Source organism: Macaca thibetana, chromosome 12, assembly GCF_024542745.1.
Source record: "Macaca thibetana thibetana isolate TM-01 chromosome 12, ASM2454274v1, whole genome shotgun sequence".
NCBI classification, from domain to species: domain Eukaryota; kingdom Metazoa; phylum Chordata; class Mammalia; order Primates; family Cercopithecidae; genus Macaca; species Macaca thibetana.
In genome coordinates, this window is record NC_065589.1 from 110,933,128 (window position 1) to 110,953,163 (window position 20,036).

Below are 20,036 nucleotides of genomic sequence, written 5' to 3' on the forward strand. Positions count from 1 at the left end.
TGCAAACCAAGGAGAAAGCCCTCAAAAGAAACCAACCCTGCTGCACCTTGATCTCAGACTTCTAGCTTCCAGAACTGTGGGAAGATAAATGTCTATGGTTCAAGGCGTCTGGTCTGTGGCATGTTGTTACCCTGGCCAGAGCAGATTAATACAAGGGGAGAACGGCACTTGATAGAATTGGAGAGGCAGCTGATATGAGGGCCTTATGTCAAGAGTTTTTGTCTGTAGTTGACATAAGAGCCATGGGAAACCACTGACTGGCTTTACTTTGCTGGGGTCAGAGATGGGGGTGTCAACAAGATCCCAGTGGCTGCAGTGTGATCAGCCCAGACACAGACAAGAATAGATGGAGATTTTTCCAGTGATGATACCTTAGTCAAGGACCCTCACGCAGAGAGCAGGCTTGCTGGAAACAAAGTAGAAAGAGTAGCCTGGTAGGCAGAGCTCTTTGAGAGTGCTTGCAAAGGAAGGTGTCCACCAGAGGGCGGGGCTCAGGTGAGGCTGAACACCATTCATTCACAAGAACGAGCCGCACAAGGGATGACCAGTGCTCAGTAAATAGCCAAGACTAGAGATGGAGAGTGAGTTGAGTGGTCCCAGGGCTGCAGCCTGGCAGGGGAAGTGTGCAGAGGGAAAAGGGATAGGAGTCAACAGTGTCCTCCAAATGGTGGACCGGGAATCTTGCCTTGTACAGCCAGAGGGGCTCCTTGACTCCCAGTTCAATATTCTTCCACTGTGGTGTCTCAACTCGCAAATGGCTCTTATTCTGAATGGTTTTAGCACTAATAAGCCAAATGCTTTGTGCAACTGAGGCCTCTGCTTTCTTATTACACTTCAGCATCCCCCAGGAGGCTGACAGATGAACAGGCATGCTAATCAGTGGGGACTGGGATTCCAGTCTCCCCTTCCTCGGAAACTATGCATCTCTCCAACAGAGAAATGAAATCTTTGAGACAGCCTAATTATAAAAATAATGCAGCATTATGATATTTGTCTGCCAGGCTGATCACAGGACACTTGCAATTTATGACAGCTATCACAGAGAGAAAAATAAACATAAAATATCATTATAGCCACATATACATCAATAAAGGGAAAAGGGAATAGAGGTGATAATCTGAATATTTGAGGCAAAACTTTTTTCTGAAATACTGAAACATTTGAGTCAAAATAATGTCTTACACTAAAAAAGTCACTAATTTAATTTTGAAGGTGTTTCCCTCAAAAACTGTGTTGACATATCCTTTTATATCAAATAAAAAGCCTTTGCCAAGAAAACTCATGATTAAAACATGATTGTAAGACCAGCATTTAACCTAGTGAAGAAAATAACTAAACCTAGTGAAGAAAATAACTAAAAATTCTCATGGGCACTTTCAAAGCATTTCAAGGCGTCCACTTCTGTGTAATACCAAATATACGGTAGAGTATAGGGATTGGTTTTTAAAGTAATTGTATTTTTGGTTATGGCCTACACATAGGGTACAGAATTTCATGAAGTCAATGAAAAAGAAGCTGAAGAAAAAGATGATTCAAATGCCGAGCCACTGACAGTCAAGGTTTGCTCGAATCAGACCAGATAATTATGAAAGAATAGAAAATTGACAAGGATAATGCAAGGATAGGTGCTTCCATGTGGGTGATTTAAATAGCAAAGAATGAAGAGAGGCCCTTTTTATAATATTACTGAGAAAATGAAACACAAAGGTTATCAGATGGTTTTGTTACAAAGATTACGCCCTCAAGCCACATTGGATTCATTCTGAATAATCATTATAAGAATATATAGTTGTAACCATAACTTATATTTGTAACATACAAATAAATTTCTTTTCATAATTTTCACTTTCAAGTCCCAATGAGACCTCTTTTCACATGTTTTCAACCCCACTTTAAGGGAACCAACGAGTTCTTTTCAGGTAATGATTGTCCTCAGGTAAAGAGGACCCGCTGTCAATATCAGTCCCCTCTCCCCTCTCTTCTTTTTCTCCCCTGACCCTGTTTGGTTTGACCTCTAATTCTGTGGTCTAAAAACCCAGAGAATTCTAAGCTCCTTCTCTTTGCTTCTCCCTGAACCACACCACGAACATCTAAATGTATGTCAACCTGATTTTTAGAGTACTTCGTTACAGCAGCAACTCTTAACCTTTGTTCCATCCAACACACATGATGAATAATGTCCATATTCAACGTGAGCAACCCAAGTTGATGTTTAATGCCTGCCACTAGATGTAACTCCTCCCCTTTCCTCCTGACTCAGGAGAGCAAATCAGAATGCAAAAGAGTGTAATTATTCTAGAGTTACGAAGCTTCTATGATGTTTCTTTTCTTTAATAACCTCATGATTGTAAAAATCTTTTTTCATAACTATAGTTGAAAGCTAGTCGCTGCCCTCTAGTTCTCTAGGAGGTAGTTGTAACTGAGTCCCAATCACTTGAAAGTTATTATACAAATTAAAACTATGTATTTTTAAAATTACTTTGTCATTCCACTTTGAGTGGGTGACACTTGACAGCAAGCCATGTGTGCAATAGATACACACAAGTGTCCACAGAGCTGGATGCAATCTGCATTGAGAACAACTCCAAAGGAGACTTCAGAAAGAGAAGATGGGAGGTCTGCGGAAAGACTTGCTTGAAAGGAAACCTCATTTTGACCATCCTCATCATTGAAGAGACAGGACAGATAATCAAATTATTAGTTCCTTTTCTCCAGAAGAGGCAGAAATCCAGACCAGCAACCTCTGTTCTGACATCGGAGAAATATTACCGTGCCACACTGGCTATAACCTTGAAACAGGAACCAAGTCTAGTACTGATTTGTCACTGGGCTGAGAAGGGGCAAGACAAGACACTGCTGTTTCCAGGAATGTGCACTTTTGCATCATTTTTGTGTTCTCCTGTAAATTGCTTAGAGCTAGTAGGCATCCCAGCCTCTCTTTCTCTCCCAGAGTTCCCAATGTGCTTTCATTATTCACCAGCCGAGCACATTGCCTAGACTTGAGGCACAGTAGTGAAAGATGAAGAAAGGAAAATTATTATTTTTTACATGGGCTTCCTCATCTTGGGTAGATTTATGAATTTTGTTTCTGTCGTGCAGCAGTTAGCATTTTTAACGACGAGTGGGGAACAGTCTTGTTTTCTTTATTGCCTCAAGAGCTCCAAGGACTACTTGTGATATGTCGCCATTTACATTTCACATCAAATTTAAAATATGTTTGAAATGAGCAAATATTTATTTTAATTTGATCCATCTGGGAAATGAAATACTAAAAAGACAGCTAAATTACTATATTAAATTCAGCGATTTGTAAACAATTTATATGTTCATTTGTTCTGGGTTAAAAATGCCCCAAAGCACAAGTTTTATGAAACTCACAAAGTAAATTGCATTGTATTAATCTGATGAATGCAGGCCATGATTTCTTCCTCTTCACTCCATTAATTTATTTCCTAACTTGAGTTAATTAGTGAGGTTCCTATTTTTAAAAGCTCTTTGAAATTCATTGGGAGAGGAGGACATTTGCGGGAACTGCTTTGAAAACCTACCACAGAGAAAATGGGCTAAATACAAACGGTAAATTCCCCCAGGACATTATCGCACATTGAGCACCTGATTGCCATTCAACCATCTTTATGCTGAGAACACAGTGGGTGATTAATATACAGTTAGTATAGGAAAGAAGGAAAGAGCTAGAAGGAAAGAATGAGAGCAGCAGCAAGAACAAACTCATTCCAGACAATTACTGATGGGATCTGACGATCTCCAAGGTCCTATCCATCTCTAAATAAAAGTCTGCAGCATTCTGATTTTATGCTGCAAATGGAGACCGGCTTTAACTTGGAACACCCACTGCAGGAAGAACAGACCTCTACTCAGAGAAATACAGGAAACACGGGGATTGGTAAAATAGAGAGTAATGATAAATCAGTGATTTTCCCTTTGGTCAAAGGTAGCCTTAATTCCTAAGTTAGACTGGGAGGTAGTTGAAGACCACTTGCTAATGCTTGTCTACCCTCTAATTCTTATCCACTCAGGCCAGTCCCCTCCAATCAAAAAAAAGAAAGGAAATTTAATTAACTCACACTACAGTGTAAATTACAGCTTACAGTTTAAGATACGCCTAAGGGAATGTTTACGGAGGAAGGGAGAACTAGCATTTCAACAAACATTCAAGCTTTAAGCAAATACAATGTCCATTCTTTCCTGTAATATTTTGAGTGGTAGCAGCCAGTGGGTGATAGACTGAGTTGGGTACCCTTCCCACGTCCCAAGATCATGTTACCTACTCCAACTTCCAGAACGGCTGGCCCTAAAAGGCAGCAGCCACCAGGCTCACCTACGCTTGTCAAAGTCCTGCCTTGTTTCATTTTCCTTTCACCACATACCTGTGAAAGTCACAGACAGACATGTATTTCCCTGCCCTGAAAAGCACAGTGGGACTCTCGGAGCTGCACTTAGGTGATTCTGAACTAGGTCTTCTCTAAGTCTCAAATTCCTCCTCTAGAAGATGGAAATATTGGTCACCTGGCACAGCCCCTAATGCGGAGTAGCAACCAAATATTCTCATTTTGCACAGACACAGAGTAAAGTCAAGTCAGCTGGTCACCTGCCACAGCCCCTGCCACAGCTCTCAAAGCCCACTTCCCTGGGGGCACAAAGCAGGGACACCATCCACTTTATCCATGGCTGCCTCTGAGTACTTTGAAATTTATTAGGGCGATTATTTCAAATTGAATAAAGAGGGTTTAAAATTAGACCCTAAACTTTTAACAATTAGCGACACACTGGAAGCCAGGGCTGGTCTGAGACAACACCCAGGTCTTTCCATCACTCTCCAAGTGCCTTCCAACTCTTTCTCATGTCTACCTTCTGTCCCTGGAACCTGCTGCCCAGTTGCCCACACCAAAACAAACAGCATCATGATTTATTCCTTTTCCTGATGCCACAGGGGACAGGGAAGAGGGAAGAAGGGAAACGTTTGTTAGAGCTATTCCTTCTTGACTCACACTCACACACCCACAATACACCCTTTTTATTGTTTCTGCTAAAAAGTATATTTTAAAACCCTTTGCTCACACACATTTCATGTGTCTCCATTAAAGCCTTGTCTCCCAGCGAGTAGGCCCCTTTTCTGAAGGCTCTGGGGTCAACAGACCTATGGGCTCTCTTTAAATAGACAAGGCCTCAACTTTAAATACTTGTATCACAACAAAAGTTTAGAAAGCAAGCCTAAGAATTGGGTCTGTGAGGAGACTATTCAAATCCTAGGAATCGGTGAAGCCAGATTTTCTGGATCAGATAAACAGGCTGTCCTGCCAAGTTGCTCTGGTCTGGTAAGGAGCAGACTCACTAGTGGCAGAAACACAAGCCCTGGGGAGTGCTGAGAGTTCCCACGTCTTAAGATTGGGTAGGAGAGGCTCCAAGGAATAAAATAGCAGCCGGAGAGTGTGTGTTGCTCACAGCCTGCTTTCTCCAAAGGAGGAGAAAAATGGGAACAAAAGTTTTTTTTTTTTTTTTTTTTTTTTGAGACGGAGTCTCACTCTGTTGCCCAGGCTGGAGTGCAGTGGCCGGATCTCAGCTCACTGCAAGCTTCGCCTCCCGGGTTCACGCCATTCTCCTGCCTCAGCCTCCCGAGTAGCTGGGACTACAGGCGTCCGCCACATCGCCCGGCTAGTTTTTTTGTATTTTTTTTTTTTTAGTAGAGACGGGGTTTCACCATGTTAGCCAGGATGGTCTCGATCTCCTGACCTCGTGATCCACCCGTCTCGGCCTCCCAAAGTGCTGGGATTACAGGCTTGAGCCACCGCGCCCGGCCAACAAAAGTTAATTGAACAAGAAAGCCTTCCCCCGATAAAAGACAGAGCCAGATAAGACGGTTCCCTTTATCTCTGCAGAACTTGGTCTTTTGCAAAGGACTTTCACCTCTCCTGCATTACCTAATTTGTCCCACATATTCTCTAGTATTATTGTTCCCATTTTACCAAAGATTTTTTTGTGACTTCCCAAAGGTCACAGCAGTGATGTTATGGAATACATCCAGACCTTCTGAATTCTGGTCTAGTGCCCTGTTAACCATAACCTACCATGAATTCCCAAAACAAAGAGAAGAAACACCCAGAGACCCAGAGCAATGCCCTCATTCTGCTACAAGACCCTTCCACTTCAGTGAACTGAAGTGTGCAATTCTAGGGCAAGCCTTCCCCTGGAGAGAGCCACAAACAGCGGCACGGGTCGGGGGAAAGGTTGGGAAGCTGCTCACGCGTTGCCCCCGGCCTGGGACTCACTCAGGAAGATGATGGTCTGCCTCCTGGCGGTCCTGCTCTCTTCGCTCTCGGACTTCCTCAGCTGCGGCGGCTGCGCGCCCCCGGCCAGCGTGCCCTTCTGGCTTTTCATTAGCACCTGCATCATGTTCCAGCACATGAAGGCTACGGAGAGCAGGACCACGAGGTAGACCACAAAGGCGCCGAAGATGCTGGACTGGAACACGGTCCAGCGGCTGGAGAGGTTGGTACAGATAGACATGTTGGAGGTCTCGGGCTGCTCATGGTGGCGGGTGCGGGAGCGGTTGCAAGTGAGACCCCAGTGGTTGGGCACGTTCACCAGGGGGTACTCAGTACCCATGGCAAACAGCAAGGGCAATGCCACCAGGGCGGAGGTGACCCAGACGAAGCCAATCAGCAGCTTCACCTGGCAAGGTCCCGACACAGCCTTGTACCTGAAGGGGTGACAGATGGCGATGTAGCGCTCAAAGCTGAGCGTCAGCACGTGCAGCAGCGTGGCGTAGCTGCAGGCCTCGAAGAGGAAAGTGTGCAGCTTGCAGGACAGGGTGTAGCTGGGCGTGGTCAGGGGGTTCCAGATGATGCTGTAGAACTCCATGGGCATGCCGATGAGGAACACTAAGATGTCCGAGCAAGCCAAACTCACCATGTGGTCCGTCACCTCCTTCTGCAAGTATCCTTTCTTCTGTAGCACCTGGGTGACCCGAATGGTGACGCTGTTCCCCAGAAGGCCCATCACGAAGATGACCAGGTACACCAGGATAAGGGTGACTTTGATCCAGGTGGCCACCTCGAACTCGGGGACATGACTGTGATCAATGACATGGGAGCAGTCACTGCCGGGGCTGCTGGGTGAAGCCATGAGAAAGAGCACCAGGCTACCAGGTCCAAAGACTTCCTCAACTTCCCTTTCTCCTCCCAGCAGAGCCCAGAGTTCTTGGCTGCAAACTCACCTGCGTGGGCGCATGACTTTATCTCACTCGAGTTCTCCTGCAGGTGCTTTCATGAAAACTTCCTGGAGCAGCCCAACCTGGGAGAGGCCCAGGAGGCGCCTGGGTGTTGGGGTTTGGGTGTATGTGGCGGGGGCGAGGTGGGGAGAGGGCGGAGGAAGAACGTTCTAAACTGGCTTGCTGGAAGTGAAACCAGCAGCCCCTGGCGCTAGCCTCTGCCCCTCTTCGCCTAGGGCGCGCTCTGCCTGGCAGCCCTCCCCTTCCTTTCCAGCTGTCGGCACTTGAGCGACCCGGTCCACCCGAGCTGCGGGAGGCGGGTTGGTCAGTGATTAATCATTAACCACAGCGGGTTGTGCTCAGCGGCCCCGCTGCAGACCCAGCCCAGCGGCGGGGTTTGACTCAGCACATAGGCACGGTCCCTGAAATCAGATCTTGGCTCCCGAGCTACTAGCGACCCACCCCCGCCCCACCCTCCGTCACCCAGGCGGCCGCGGCAGAGCCAGCAGCGGCGCTCCAACCCGAGGCTGTCCCAGGAGGTGAAGCCCCGGGGAAGCTGGCGAGCCCTCCCGAGCTGGGAGAAAGAAAAACTTCCCCTCGCCCGCCCTGCCCCCACGTCCACCGCTGCCCTGGGGGCCCCCTTCAAAGGCGGGGTCACGGCCCATTTGGGGATGGCTTGACCGGGGCGTCCCAGAGGAGCCAGCAAGCGCTCGCCTTCTCGGTGGGGCGTTTGCCAAGGACAGCTGGGCTCTGCGCTGCTTGTAGTCGCTGCTCCAGGAAGTCGGCCCCAAGCAGGTTTTCAGGATCCCCCACAGAAGCCCTGCCTTTCCCCAGAGCCTCCCGGTGTTCCGCGCAGGGCCCTGCCTCGCCTTCCCACGGAGGGACGCGAAGACCTCGGGGTCTATCCTTTCAGTTTCGCTCCAAGGTGCAGGCCGCTTTCCCGGCAGCGGGACGTCTTTTAATTGGGGACATGTATATGGATGAGGATGGCACTCCGCCAGGAAGCCCCAGGTGGGAAGCATGCCCTCCGGAGGCAGCTGTGCCGAGAACTTCGAGGACAGCGGGAGGAGGCTGAAGGCTCTGGCAAGGCCATCATGTAAAAACAGCATTAAGGATCATGACCTTTTCCCTCGAATGGACCCATTTTCGTCTTTTAATTCCACAATCAGAGGAAATGGACAATGAAGGGCGAGGAAGGCTGCCTTATGCGTTGCAGGATGTTTAGCACCTACATACACACACCCATAGGGACAGCCAAATGTCTCCAGACATTGCTAAATGCCCCTTGCCAGGGAGTGGCAAAATCAAACAAAGTCAGAACCTCTGCCTGGAAGGAAGAACATGGATCCCCTTTATCTGTACATTCTAGGAGCCTAGCACAAGCCCGCAGGTCCTGCGCTGAGAACATCTCTAAATTAAACCAGTCGCCACAAAGATGCAATCATTTTAAGAAGCAATTCTGCTGCCTGGAGGACCTATGCTTCCCCAAGGCCATAAAAGAGTGAGGAAGAGCAAGGTCTTACTGAGATGTGGAATCTTAAAATAAAGTTAAATACATAGAAACAAAGACTAGAAAGGTGGTTACCAAGCCCGGGGAAGGAGAGGAAATGGGGACATGTAGGTCAAAGGACAAAATAAATAAGTCTACAGATTTATCATACAGCCACAGGACAATAGTTAATAATGTTGCAACGTAGATTGCAAATTTGCAGAGTCCATTTTAGGTGCAACACACACAAAAAGGGGTCACTGTGGAAGGTGACAGATACGTTACTTTGCTTGACTGTAGTAATCATTTCACTTTGTATATCAAACCATCATGCTGCACACCTTAAGTATATACAATTTTTTTTTAAAAATGGTTAGTGACAGACTTGGAAATTAATCCTGATCTGCCTGGCCCATGAGCTTGTACTCCTAATTCTGGGAATGCAGTAGGTGCTTAGGAAATTCATCCTGAATGGTGCATATAGAAACATGGGACTGTCTTTTTTTTTTTTTTTTTTTTGAGACGGAGTTTCGCTCTTTTTGCCCAGGCTGGAGTGCAATGGCGCCATCTCGGCTCACTGGCAATCTTCGCCTCCCAGGTTCAAGTGATTCTCCTGCCTCAGCCTCCTGAGTAGCTGGGATTACAGGCATGCGCCACTACACCTGGCTAATTTTTTGTATTTTTGTAGAGACAGGGTTTCACCATGTTGGCCAGGCTGCTCTTGAACTCCTGACCTTAGGCGATCTGCCCACCTTGGCTTCCCAAAGTGCTGGGATTACAGGTGCGCCTGTGCCTGGCCAGGACTGTTCTTTCTGCACACAACCCTGGAGCTATTGTCTGACGACCTCAATAATTATTTGATTTTAACATTGTCTAGGAAAAAAAAAAGCTGTATGGCCACTGGATCTTTAAAATTAGCTTCATATGTGCCTTTCGTGTTTTCTCTTTCTCTGTTCTCTCTGTTAAATCACAAACTCCAAAGCCAAGATGTGTATCTTCTCCCTCTCTGACAGCTTGACATAGCACCCTAAATAATGTTTCATGGGAGGCCTGGCCACTCGCGATGTGTGCTGCTTGACCTGCTTGTTGGCATTGCTGGAGAAACTCCTAACTCGTTTCCTCATTGGTGCACTATGTTCAGCTGAAGGACCTAGCTGGCCTCACAGGAGTAGCATAATGGGGGTAAACATGGACTCCTGGGGCTTTTCTACCTGCAGATGAGGACTCTGAATCCACTCATCTGCAGAAGACCCTGGTTGTTTCTATCCCACAGGAAATTCATCCTGAATGGCACACAGAGAAACACTGGCCTGTACTAGGATGTACCCACAGATTCCCCTGCCCTACACACACATACACACACACACACTCTCTCACTCAAGCATACATGCCTGCCCCGTCCACTTCTTTCTTTTCAAAGCTGTAAATAAACTAGGAACCTCACCCTCAGCCCAGCCATAGAGCTTTCCTTGGAAATTCTCCTCTGACTCATTCTCTGAGCCCCTATAACATGTTGGGCACTTTCCCATAATTCATTTCTCTCAATCCTTACAATAGCGCAAGGTGGAGATTATTACCCCCATTTTACAGGTGGGGAAATTGAGGGTGGAGGATTAAGTGACCCACCAGAAAGGCCCAGACGCACCAAAAGCACATACCATGCTATTGCGCTCTCTCCCTGTGCCAGGACAAGACTGTGCCAGGCAGAACAGTGGCATTTTGGGGAGAGGTGTGTTTTTTTTCAGTCGTCAGCCTCAATGCTTCTCATATCCTTATCATATTGGATAATTCCAATTTGTTCTGCTCAGACAAGATTTCCATTATTATCCGGTTCCTTTCATCAAATTCTTCTTTCCCAAAGAGTGAACACAGATTAGAAATGCATGGCCAAACAGTGAGAATCAACCTAATTAAAATTCACTCTTTACAGTAGAGATGGAAAAATACATTTTGAAAAAAGGTCCAGGAGAATTAAATTTTCATTTCACCTTTGCTTTTCCTAAGGCCAATTAAAAACGGTTTCATGTGCTCTCACTTGTTGATAACAGACTGGTATAGCACCTGGCCTTGGTCTGTGTAATCTAGAAGTTTTATTAGCATACTTTGTAGAGGAAAGAAAGAAAAGGAATGAAAAATGAGAGAAAAAAAATACTCTGGGTATCCTTTGATCTCAACACAACTCAGGGCTCACTCTACTCTAGGCCCTGCACAAATTTATATTCCCATTCTACACATCCTAGGTGACTTTTGAGGTCACATTGCCTAGTGGTTTTCACATTTTTTAGAACAAAATCTCATTTTTGAAATATAGTCTTACACTGGCACCCAGGGTAAACACACACACACACGATTATATTTTTGTAAATTTAAATTTATTTTATATACTCACATTGATAACATTGACTCACTTAAAGTCGATAAACAATTTACAGTAAAAAGTAAATAACATCTTGTTTACAAAGGTTTGTTGTGACTACATATTAAGCTACAAAGAAAACTTAAAACATCTTCAAAAATTATAGCGTAGATAACTTTATTTATAATATAATATAACTAAAATTCATAAAACCAGAAAACTGAAACATAAAACTCTACCATCTCAAAAATTTTTTAAGTCTCTGGAACAATTCTTTGTCAAAGAGAAAAGCAAAACCCAAATTGCAGATTATCTAGAGAATAATGACCACAAAAATATTGCATATCAGAACCTGTGGAAATAGCTAAAGGAATCCCTGAAAGAAAAACTCATAGCCCTAATTATTTCTAATAAATAAGAATACAAATAAAGTTATAAAAAGAATAATATTAAAGAAGACTGTAGGAAGGGATTAATAAAGATCAAAGTAATTATGAAATAACTAGATAGTAAAACTAATAGGTAAGCTCAAAACCGTATTTGTTTTCTTTTCTTTTGTAGATGATGGGTCTTGATATTTTGTTCAAGTTGGGCTGAACTTGTGATCCTCCTGTCTCAGCCTCCTGAGTAGCTGGGACTAGAGGCATTTACCACTGCAGCCAGCTAAAACATTTTTTTAAGTAGGACCTCTGCTTTTGGCCTTAAGAATAATGAATATTAGGCTGTCAGCCTGCACCCATCCCGAGCCCCGCACCACAGCACGGATTGTGATCTCTCAGGGAAGATAAGCTGGTAAGGTAAACCCTGGGATCACTCAGGCCTGCTGTGTGGAGACACTTTGCAGACCATGGGGCAGAGAAGGAACGCCAAGGAGAGCACAGTTATCTCACTGAGTAGGGGAGTGAGAGACTGGAATTCAGGAGGAGGCTGCTGGACTTTACAAAGAAGAGTACTGGAAAGGAGGAAACTGCACAGAGAGAGAGTTCCAGAGATCTGTGCGGAAGTCTTCTTCATTCTTTTACCAAATACTAAATGGGCATGTGCAGATGAAACTCCAAGAGCTAGGCAAAATATCATGCTGAAGAAAGAGCAACTTGCAGGGGTGGGGGTGTAATTCGGGGGCTATAAGTCAAACAATTCCCAAAGTCACACAGAGCTAGGAAACGTTAAAGTTTCAACCAACAATAGAGAAGAGACCTCACTGGACCAACCCTGGAAGGGCCAGATCTTGGTAGCACGAAACTAGCCACAGACCTAAGGCTGCTGTAGACCTGTCTTAACAAAGATACTGACCCGAGCTATCTAACATGGCAACCATTACCCACTTGTGGCTAATAAACACTTGAAATATGGCTAGTCCAAACTGAAATGTCCCTGAAACATAAAATGCAGACCAGATTTCTAAGAATTTGTGTGAAAAAAAGAATGTAAATTATCTCATGAATAGTTTTTATATATTGATTTCATGTTGAAATGATATTTGTTATAATGGATTAAATAAAATATATCATTAAAAATAATGTTACCCCTCATCTCCAAGACAATCCTAAGTCAAAAGAACAAAGCTGGAGGCATCACGCTACCTGACTTCAAACTATACTACAAGGCTACAGTAACCAAAACAGCATGGTACTGGTACCAAAACAGAGATATAGACCAATGGAACAGAACAGAGTCCTCAGAAATAATACCACACATCTACAGCCATCTGATCTTTGACAAACCTGACAGAAACAAGAAATGGGGAAAAGATTCCCTATTTAATAAATGGTGCTGGGAAAATTGGCTAGCCATAAGTAGAAAGCTGAAACTGGATCCTTTCCTTACTCCTTATACGAAAATTAATTCAAGATGGATTAGAGACTTAAATGTTAGACCTAATACCATAAAAATCCTAGAGGAAAACCTAGGTAGTACCATTCAGGACATAGGCATGGGCAAAGACTTCATGTCTAAAACACCAAAAGCAACAGCAGCAAAAGCTAAAATTGACAAATGGGATCTCATTAAACTAAAGAGCTTCTGCACAGCAAAAGAAACTACCATCAGAGTGAACAGGCAACCTACAGAATGGGAGAAAATTTTTGCAATCTACTCATCTGACAAAGGGCTAATATCCAGAACCTACAAAGAACTCAAACAAATTTACAAGAAAAAAACAAACAACCCCATCAAAAAGTGGGCAAAGGATATGAACAGACATTTCTCAAAAGAAGACATTCATACAGCCAACAGACACATGAAAAAATGCTCATCATCACTGGCCATCAGAGAAATGCAAATCAAAACCACAATGAGATACCATCTCACACCAGTTAGAATGGCGATCATTAAAAAGTCAGGAAACAACAGGTGCTGGAGAGGATGTGGAGAAATAGGAACACTTTTACACTGTTGGTGGGATTGTAAACTAGTTCAACCATTATGGAAAACAGTATGGCGATTCCTCAGGGATCTAGAACTAGATGTACCATATGACCCAGCCATCCCATTACTGGGTATATACCCAAAGGATTATGAATTATGCTGCTATAAAGACACATGCACACGTATGTTCATTGCAGCACTATTCACAATAGCAAAGACTTGGAATCAACCCAAATGTCCATCAGTGACAGACTGGATTAAGAAAATGTGGCACATATACACCATGGAATACTATGCAGCCATCAAAAAGGATGAATTTGTGTCCTTTGTAGGGACATGGATGCAGCTGGAAACCATCATTCTTAGCAAACTATCACAAGAACAGAAAACCAAACACCGCATGTTCTCACTCATAGGTGGGAACTGAACAATGAGATCACTTGGACTCGGGAAGGGGAACATCACACACCAGGGCCTATCATGGGTGGGGGGAGGGGGGAGGGGGGAGGGATTGCATTGGGAGTTATACCTGATGTAAATGATGAGTTGATGGTTGCAGCACACCAACATGGCACAAGTATACATATGTAACAAACCTGCACGTTATGCACATGTACCCTACAACATAAAGTATAATAATAATAAATAAATTTAAAAAAAAAAAGAAAAAAAAATAATGTTACCTTTTTTTACTTTTTTTTTTTTTTGACATTGAGTCTCACTATGTCACTCAGGCTGGAGTGCAATGGCACTATCTCAGCTCACTGCAACCTCCACCTCCTGGGTTCAAGTGATTCTCCTGCCTCAGCCTCCCAAGTAGTTGGGACTACAGATGTCCACCACCGTGCCCGGATAATTTTTATATTTTTGGTAGAGACAGGGTTTCGCCATGTTGGTCAGGCTGGTCTCAAAATCCTGACCCCAGGTGATCCACCTGCCTTGGCCTCCCAAAATGCTAGGATCACAGGTATGAGCCACTGCACCCAGCCTTTTACTTTTTTCATGTGGCTACTATTATATTTTAAGTTTTGTGTAGCTTGCCTTTGTGGCTGCTAGGAGCAGCATCCTAGAAGCTATAAAGGAAAAGTTTGATGAACTGTATTTAACAGAAATGTAAAAGTTCTGCAAGGCAAGTGATATGGTTTGGCTGTGTCCCCACAGAAATCTCATCTTGATTGGTAGCTCCCATAACTCCTCTGTGTCATGGGTGAGACCCAGTGGGAGGTAACTGAATCATGGGGTGGGCTTTTCCCAGGCTGTTCACATGACAGTGAATAAGTGTCATGAGATCTGATTGTTTTATAAAGGGCAGTTCCCCTGCACATGCGCTCTTGCCTGCCACCATGTAAGATGTGCCTTTGCTCCTTCTTCACCTTCTGCTGTGATTATAAGGCCTCCTCAGCCATATGGAACGATGAGTCAATTAAACCTCTTTTTCTTTATAAATTACCCAGTCTCGGTTATTTCTTCATAGCAGTAGGAAAATGAACTAATAGAGCAAGAAAGACTGTGGATAATGATAAACAACAAATGACAACTTATAGAGTATATATGCAATTGATTTTACACAGTAATGAGTAACTTCCATAATGAACTCAAAGCAGATAAAAACATACATTTCTTCCCAAAATTGATCTATAGATTCAATGTGATTAAAATTTAAACAGATTTTTCTGTGAACACTTGGCAAGCTTATTCTAAATTTACAGAGAAATGTCAAGAGCTAAGAATGAGCAAGATACTGTTAGGAGATAAGAGGACCCACTCCACCAGATATCAAGACTTATTATAAACCTGTAGTTTACAAGGCAGTGTGTTTTTAACATGGGGAAGACAAAGAAAGGGATGAAACAGAAGAGATAGTAGTGAAATAAATCCATATGTGTATGACCAGAATTTATGACAGAGACAGCCTTGTGAGGCAGGGCAGAAAAGATGGGCTTTTCCATTGGTGTAGTAATCAACCAACTCTCTAGTGGAAAATGCCCTGATTTATGTCACATTTGCCAGTTTCCATGGTGTCAACACTGTGGCTGATGTCAAGCTACCAGCAATTTAACAACCTACTCAGAAAACTCCTGAAATTTTAACAATCAACTCTCATGGACTCCAGGATACCACTCTTTTCAATAGATGCTTCTTGGGACAATCAAGAATCTATTTGGATAAAATTCATTAAGTAAAATGTGAACAACCCCATTTTCTAAATGGGCTAAAGAAATAAACAGGCCCTTCACAAAAGAGAAAATCCAGATGGACAAAAAACAATGAAAAGTTACCCAACCTCTTTAGTAATCAGAGAAATGCAAATTAAAACAACAATTAAGTACAACCACACACCTACCAGACTGGCTAACATTTACAACCAGTACCATCTGTCCATGAAGCTGTGAAATGATGGTGACTCTTGTGCCTTGAGGATAAAGAGCAAATTTATGCAACAACTTTGGAAGAGTTTGGCAGGGTCTGGTAGAGTTATTCATAGATACACATGTACCCTGTGATCCAGCAATTCCTCTCCTAGGTGTATACCCCGAACGCATATAAAAGAATGTTCAGAGCAACATTGTTAGTAATTACTCCAACCTGAAAAACACCCAAATGGCCATCTAAAGGAGAATAGACAAAATGTTGCATATCCATATAAAGAGCTACTAGAAAGCCATGAAAACTAATAAACTGTTACTTCCAAAACAATGTGGTTAAATCTTACAACCATAATGATGCCTGAAAGAAATGAGACACAAAAGATCATGTTGGAGTACATTTATATAAGATTCAAAAACAGACAAAATCATAATATTTAGAAATATATAGATTTTATATGGGGATATATAGGTTATATGGAGAGAGGACATATATACAATTTATACATATATTTACTTAAAAGCAAATGTGTCATTTCCATGAAAGGATCAGGGTCAGCTTTTGTGGGTTGGGGAAGGTGCATGACTGGTAAGGACCCATGGGGTGGAGGGTCTGCTTCTGAGTGTTGACCATATTCTATTTCTTAAACAGGGAAGTAGTTCCATGGTAGTAATTATATGATACTTTGCTTTATTATTTTTCATTATGCAGTTGCTTATGTTTTATGGGTTTCTCTGTGTTATATTTCATAATACTTTAAAACAAAACTTTCTTTAACAAAAGGAAGAACACCCATGTCACCCAATGGCTCAGCTGAATCAACCCCGCTTATCACTCAGTGGGATGACAGTTGCAGCCACTCACTCTCACAGTGTCAACAGCAGTATCAGCTCCCATTAGTAAACACCTACTGTGTACCAGACACTTGCTGGTTCAGTTTGCAAATTCCTACCTACATGTCTGTAAAACACCTGCCATGTGCCTCTTCTCATCTACCCAAGACATATCCATGGCCAGCAGTCTGTAGCTTGGTTGTCCACATTCCTTGCAGGGCTCACTGGCAAGATGAGCGTAGGAGCAAAGACAAGTCAGACCCTGAGAAGTCATTAATATGTAACTGGGAGACTTCCTCCCTTCCCACCTCCCTCCCTTCCTCCCTCCCTTCTTCCCTTCCTCCCTTCCTCCTTTCTTCCCTTTCTTCCTGTCTCCCTCCCTCCTCCCCGGAATGCCGTCTGGTAGACAGCCTGAGGATCCAGCCTTCTGGATATCAAGGAAAAGGCTGAAGGAGGTCCTGTGACAAATGGCATGTCTTTATGAAAACTTCCAGCTTCACAACCTTAGTAAGTTGATGGTCATTCCTGGGCCCTGATGGAATGCTGTGCCACTTTGATTCTTAGGTGAGCCGTAGCTGAGAGGCTTCAGATTTCTTCTTAAGAAATCATGTTCTTTTTCAAATAAACATTTTATGTGTTACTTTCCCTTTCTTGCCTCATCTAATAAAAGGGATCAAAAAAAGGCGGGCGAGGGGGGAGTGTCCCATTGGCCAGATAAGGCACAGCTAATAAATTATTGTTTCTGCTCAGCACATACCTTTTTTTTTTTTTTTTTTTTTTTTTTTTTTTTTTTCCCTATAAGTTGGCTATGAGCTGAAAAGCTGGGAGCCTCCCTGGTATGTATTAGGCATTCCATTTCCTAGCCTCTGGAAGCAGAGTGGCCATTCAGTCTAGGGAGAGACAAGCACCAGTGTACTCATCACTGCTACCTCCTGTCTTATGCTAGGAACCACCTTCTACCTGGACTGCTCCCAGTCCCATGCCCTGCACATTGCAAGCTCAAAGGACAGAGAAACAGCAGTGCCAACTTGTCATCTCTCCTTGCTTCTCCCTTATCTTTACCCTTATGAAAAAACAAATACCCCTGGACCTTGGTCTCCTTATCTTCAATACTCCAAGCAAAATACAAACTTTTTTTTTCTCACCTGGCACTATTTTCCCAGACTATTTGGGAAGAAACCCTGCATATGCCCAGGCACAACTGTCTCTAAATATAGTGATGTTCAGCCTTGATGGAAAATGGGAGGGTCTTCTTATAAAGTAGCCTATGATCCACCATCTCTTGCTATGTAAACCTACATAAATCAACTCAGGATTGGCATTCTATTTGCCTCTGACTCTTCTAAGAGTGCTGTGGCATGATGATTGAGAGGACAGACTTGGAAATCAGACTTTCTGGATTTGAAATGAGGCTCTACCACTCACTTAGCTTAGTTGTGCCTTAGTTTTGTTATCTGTAAAATGTAGATAACAGTAGTACTCATCTCTTGGGCTTGTTGTGAGATTAAACAAGTTTACATTAAAAAGTGCCTGGTAGATAGTATTTCCTTATATGTAGATTAGCTCTTTGAAAAAAGAGCATGATAACTCAGTAAGTAGAATACCTTTTCTGGAGCTAAACTGCTTGTGTTTGAGTCTGCTCCTCCCTAGTTATGTAACCTTGGGCACATTTCTTAATCTCTCTGTGCTTTAGGTTCCTCATCTGTAAACTTAAAACTAAGTAAGAATATCCCCCCTCAAAGGATTGTTTGCAGGACCAGATGACATCTTATAGCTAAAGCACCTAAAACAATGCTAGGCATACACAAAGTGCTAGACAAGTTTTAATTGTCACTGATGTCATGCTCACAATCCATGAGCTGCTGCTGGTCATACTGTTGAAAATAAGGCACATTCTAAATGTTCCAGGTACCATTATAGTGTGAACTAGTATTGTTTGAATGCTGTGCCCTACTGAATTCCACTGAATTTAAAGCAACAGATACCAGTTGAGCATATTCTTTCTAGAAAGCACTGTAGAGATTATAAGGTAGTAAGACACTCACTCCTCTGAAGGAGTTTATCTTCAATTCAAGCCAGTAGCACGTAAATTGTTGGATAGCAACAATTGCCAGTCAAGAAAACAATCCCATTTATAATAGCATCAAAAAGAATATCATACTGTGCTCACTTTGGCAGCACATATAAATGATAAAATAGAAATGATACAAAGAAGATTAGCATGGCTTCTGCGCAAGCATGACATGCAAATTTGTGAAGTGTTCCATTAAAAATTTATTTTTAATTTAAAAAAGAATACAATACTTATGAATAAATTTAACTAAGGAAGTAAAAGATCTGAACCTTATATGAAAACCATAAAACACTGGTGAAATAAATAGAAAACTACACAAATAAATGGAAAGATATCTCATATTCATGAGTTGAAAGAATTAATATTGTTAAAATGGCCATACTATCCAAAGCAATATACAGATTTAATATAATCTCTATCAAAATTCCAATGGCATTTTTCACAGAAATATGAAAAACAATTCTAAAACTCATGTGGAACTACAAAACACCTTAAATAGTCAAAACAATCTTGAAAAAGAAAAACAAAGCTGGAGGCATCACATTTCCTGATTTCAAATTATATTCCAAAGTTAGAGTAATCAAAACACTATGGTACTGGCATAAAAACCAACATGTAGACCAATGGAACAGAACAGAGCACCCAGAAGTAAACCCATGCATATATGGTCAACTAATTTTAGACAAGGCCACCAAAAACATATAACGGGGAAAGAACAGTCTTTTCAATCAATGGCATTGGAAAAACTGGGTAGCTACGTGCAAAAGAATACAACTGGACCCTTATCTTGCACTACACACAAAATTCAACCTAAAATGAATAAAAGACCTGAACATAAGACCTGAAACCATAAAATCCTAGAAGAAAACGTAGTAAAAAGCTCCTCGATATTGGCCTCAGCAGTGAATGTTTTTAGATATCATACAAAAAGCTCAGGCAATAAAAGCAAAAGAAAACAAGTGGATCTCATCAAACAAAAGTTTCTGCACATGAAAGAAAACAATTAATAAAATGAAAAGGTATCCTACAGATTGAGAGAAAATATTTGTAAACCATATATCTGATAAGGGGTTAATATTCAAAATATATAAGGAACTTCAACAACTCAATAGCAAACAAACAAACAAACAGATAACCTGAATTTAAAATAGACGAAGGACTTGTATAAACATTTTTCCAAAGAAGATGTAAAAATGACCAACAGGTATAAGAAAAGGTATTCAACACCATTAATCATCAGGGAAATGAAAATTGAAACCACAATGAAATTACCTCACACCTGTTAGAATGGCTATTATCAAAAAGACAAAGATAAAAATTGT

The 20,036-nt window shown here is 42.6% G+C and overlaps 1 protein-coding gene and 1 pseudogene across 2 annotated transcripts; one reads left to right on the forward strand and one right to left on the reverse strand.

Moving 5' to 3' along the window:
* Positions 1-5,557: 5,557 nt before the first annotated feature.
* On the reverse strand, positions 5,558-7,674 carry LOC126932246 (G-protein coupled receptor 39). 2 transcript variants are annotated; one of them, XM_050751005.1, is made up of 2 exons: positions 7,235-7,674; positions 5,558-7,090 (listed from the first exon to the last, which is right to left on the reverse strand). In XM_050751005.1, the coding sequence occupies exons 1-2, from the start codon at positions 7,246-7,248 to the stop codon at positions 6,259-6,261; spliced, it is 846 nt and encodes a 281-aa protein (XP_050606962.1). In that variant the 5' UTR covers positions 7,249-7,674; the 3' UTR covers positions 5,558-6,258. The 2 variants fall into 2 exon arrangements, with proteins under 2 accessions (XP_050606962.1, XP_050606961.1); XM_050751004.1 differs by having other exon boundaries at positions 5,558-7,674.
* Positions 7,675-18,802: 11,128 nt separating this feature from the next.
* Positions 18,803-18,918, forward strand: LOC126933224 (uncharacterized; annotated as a pseudogene).
* Positions 18,919-20,036: the final 1,118 nt, after the last annotated feature.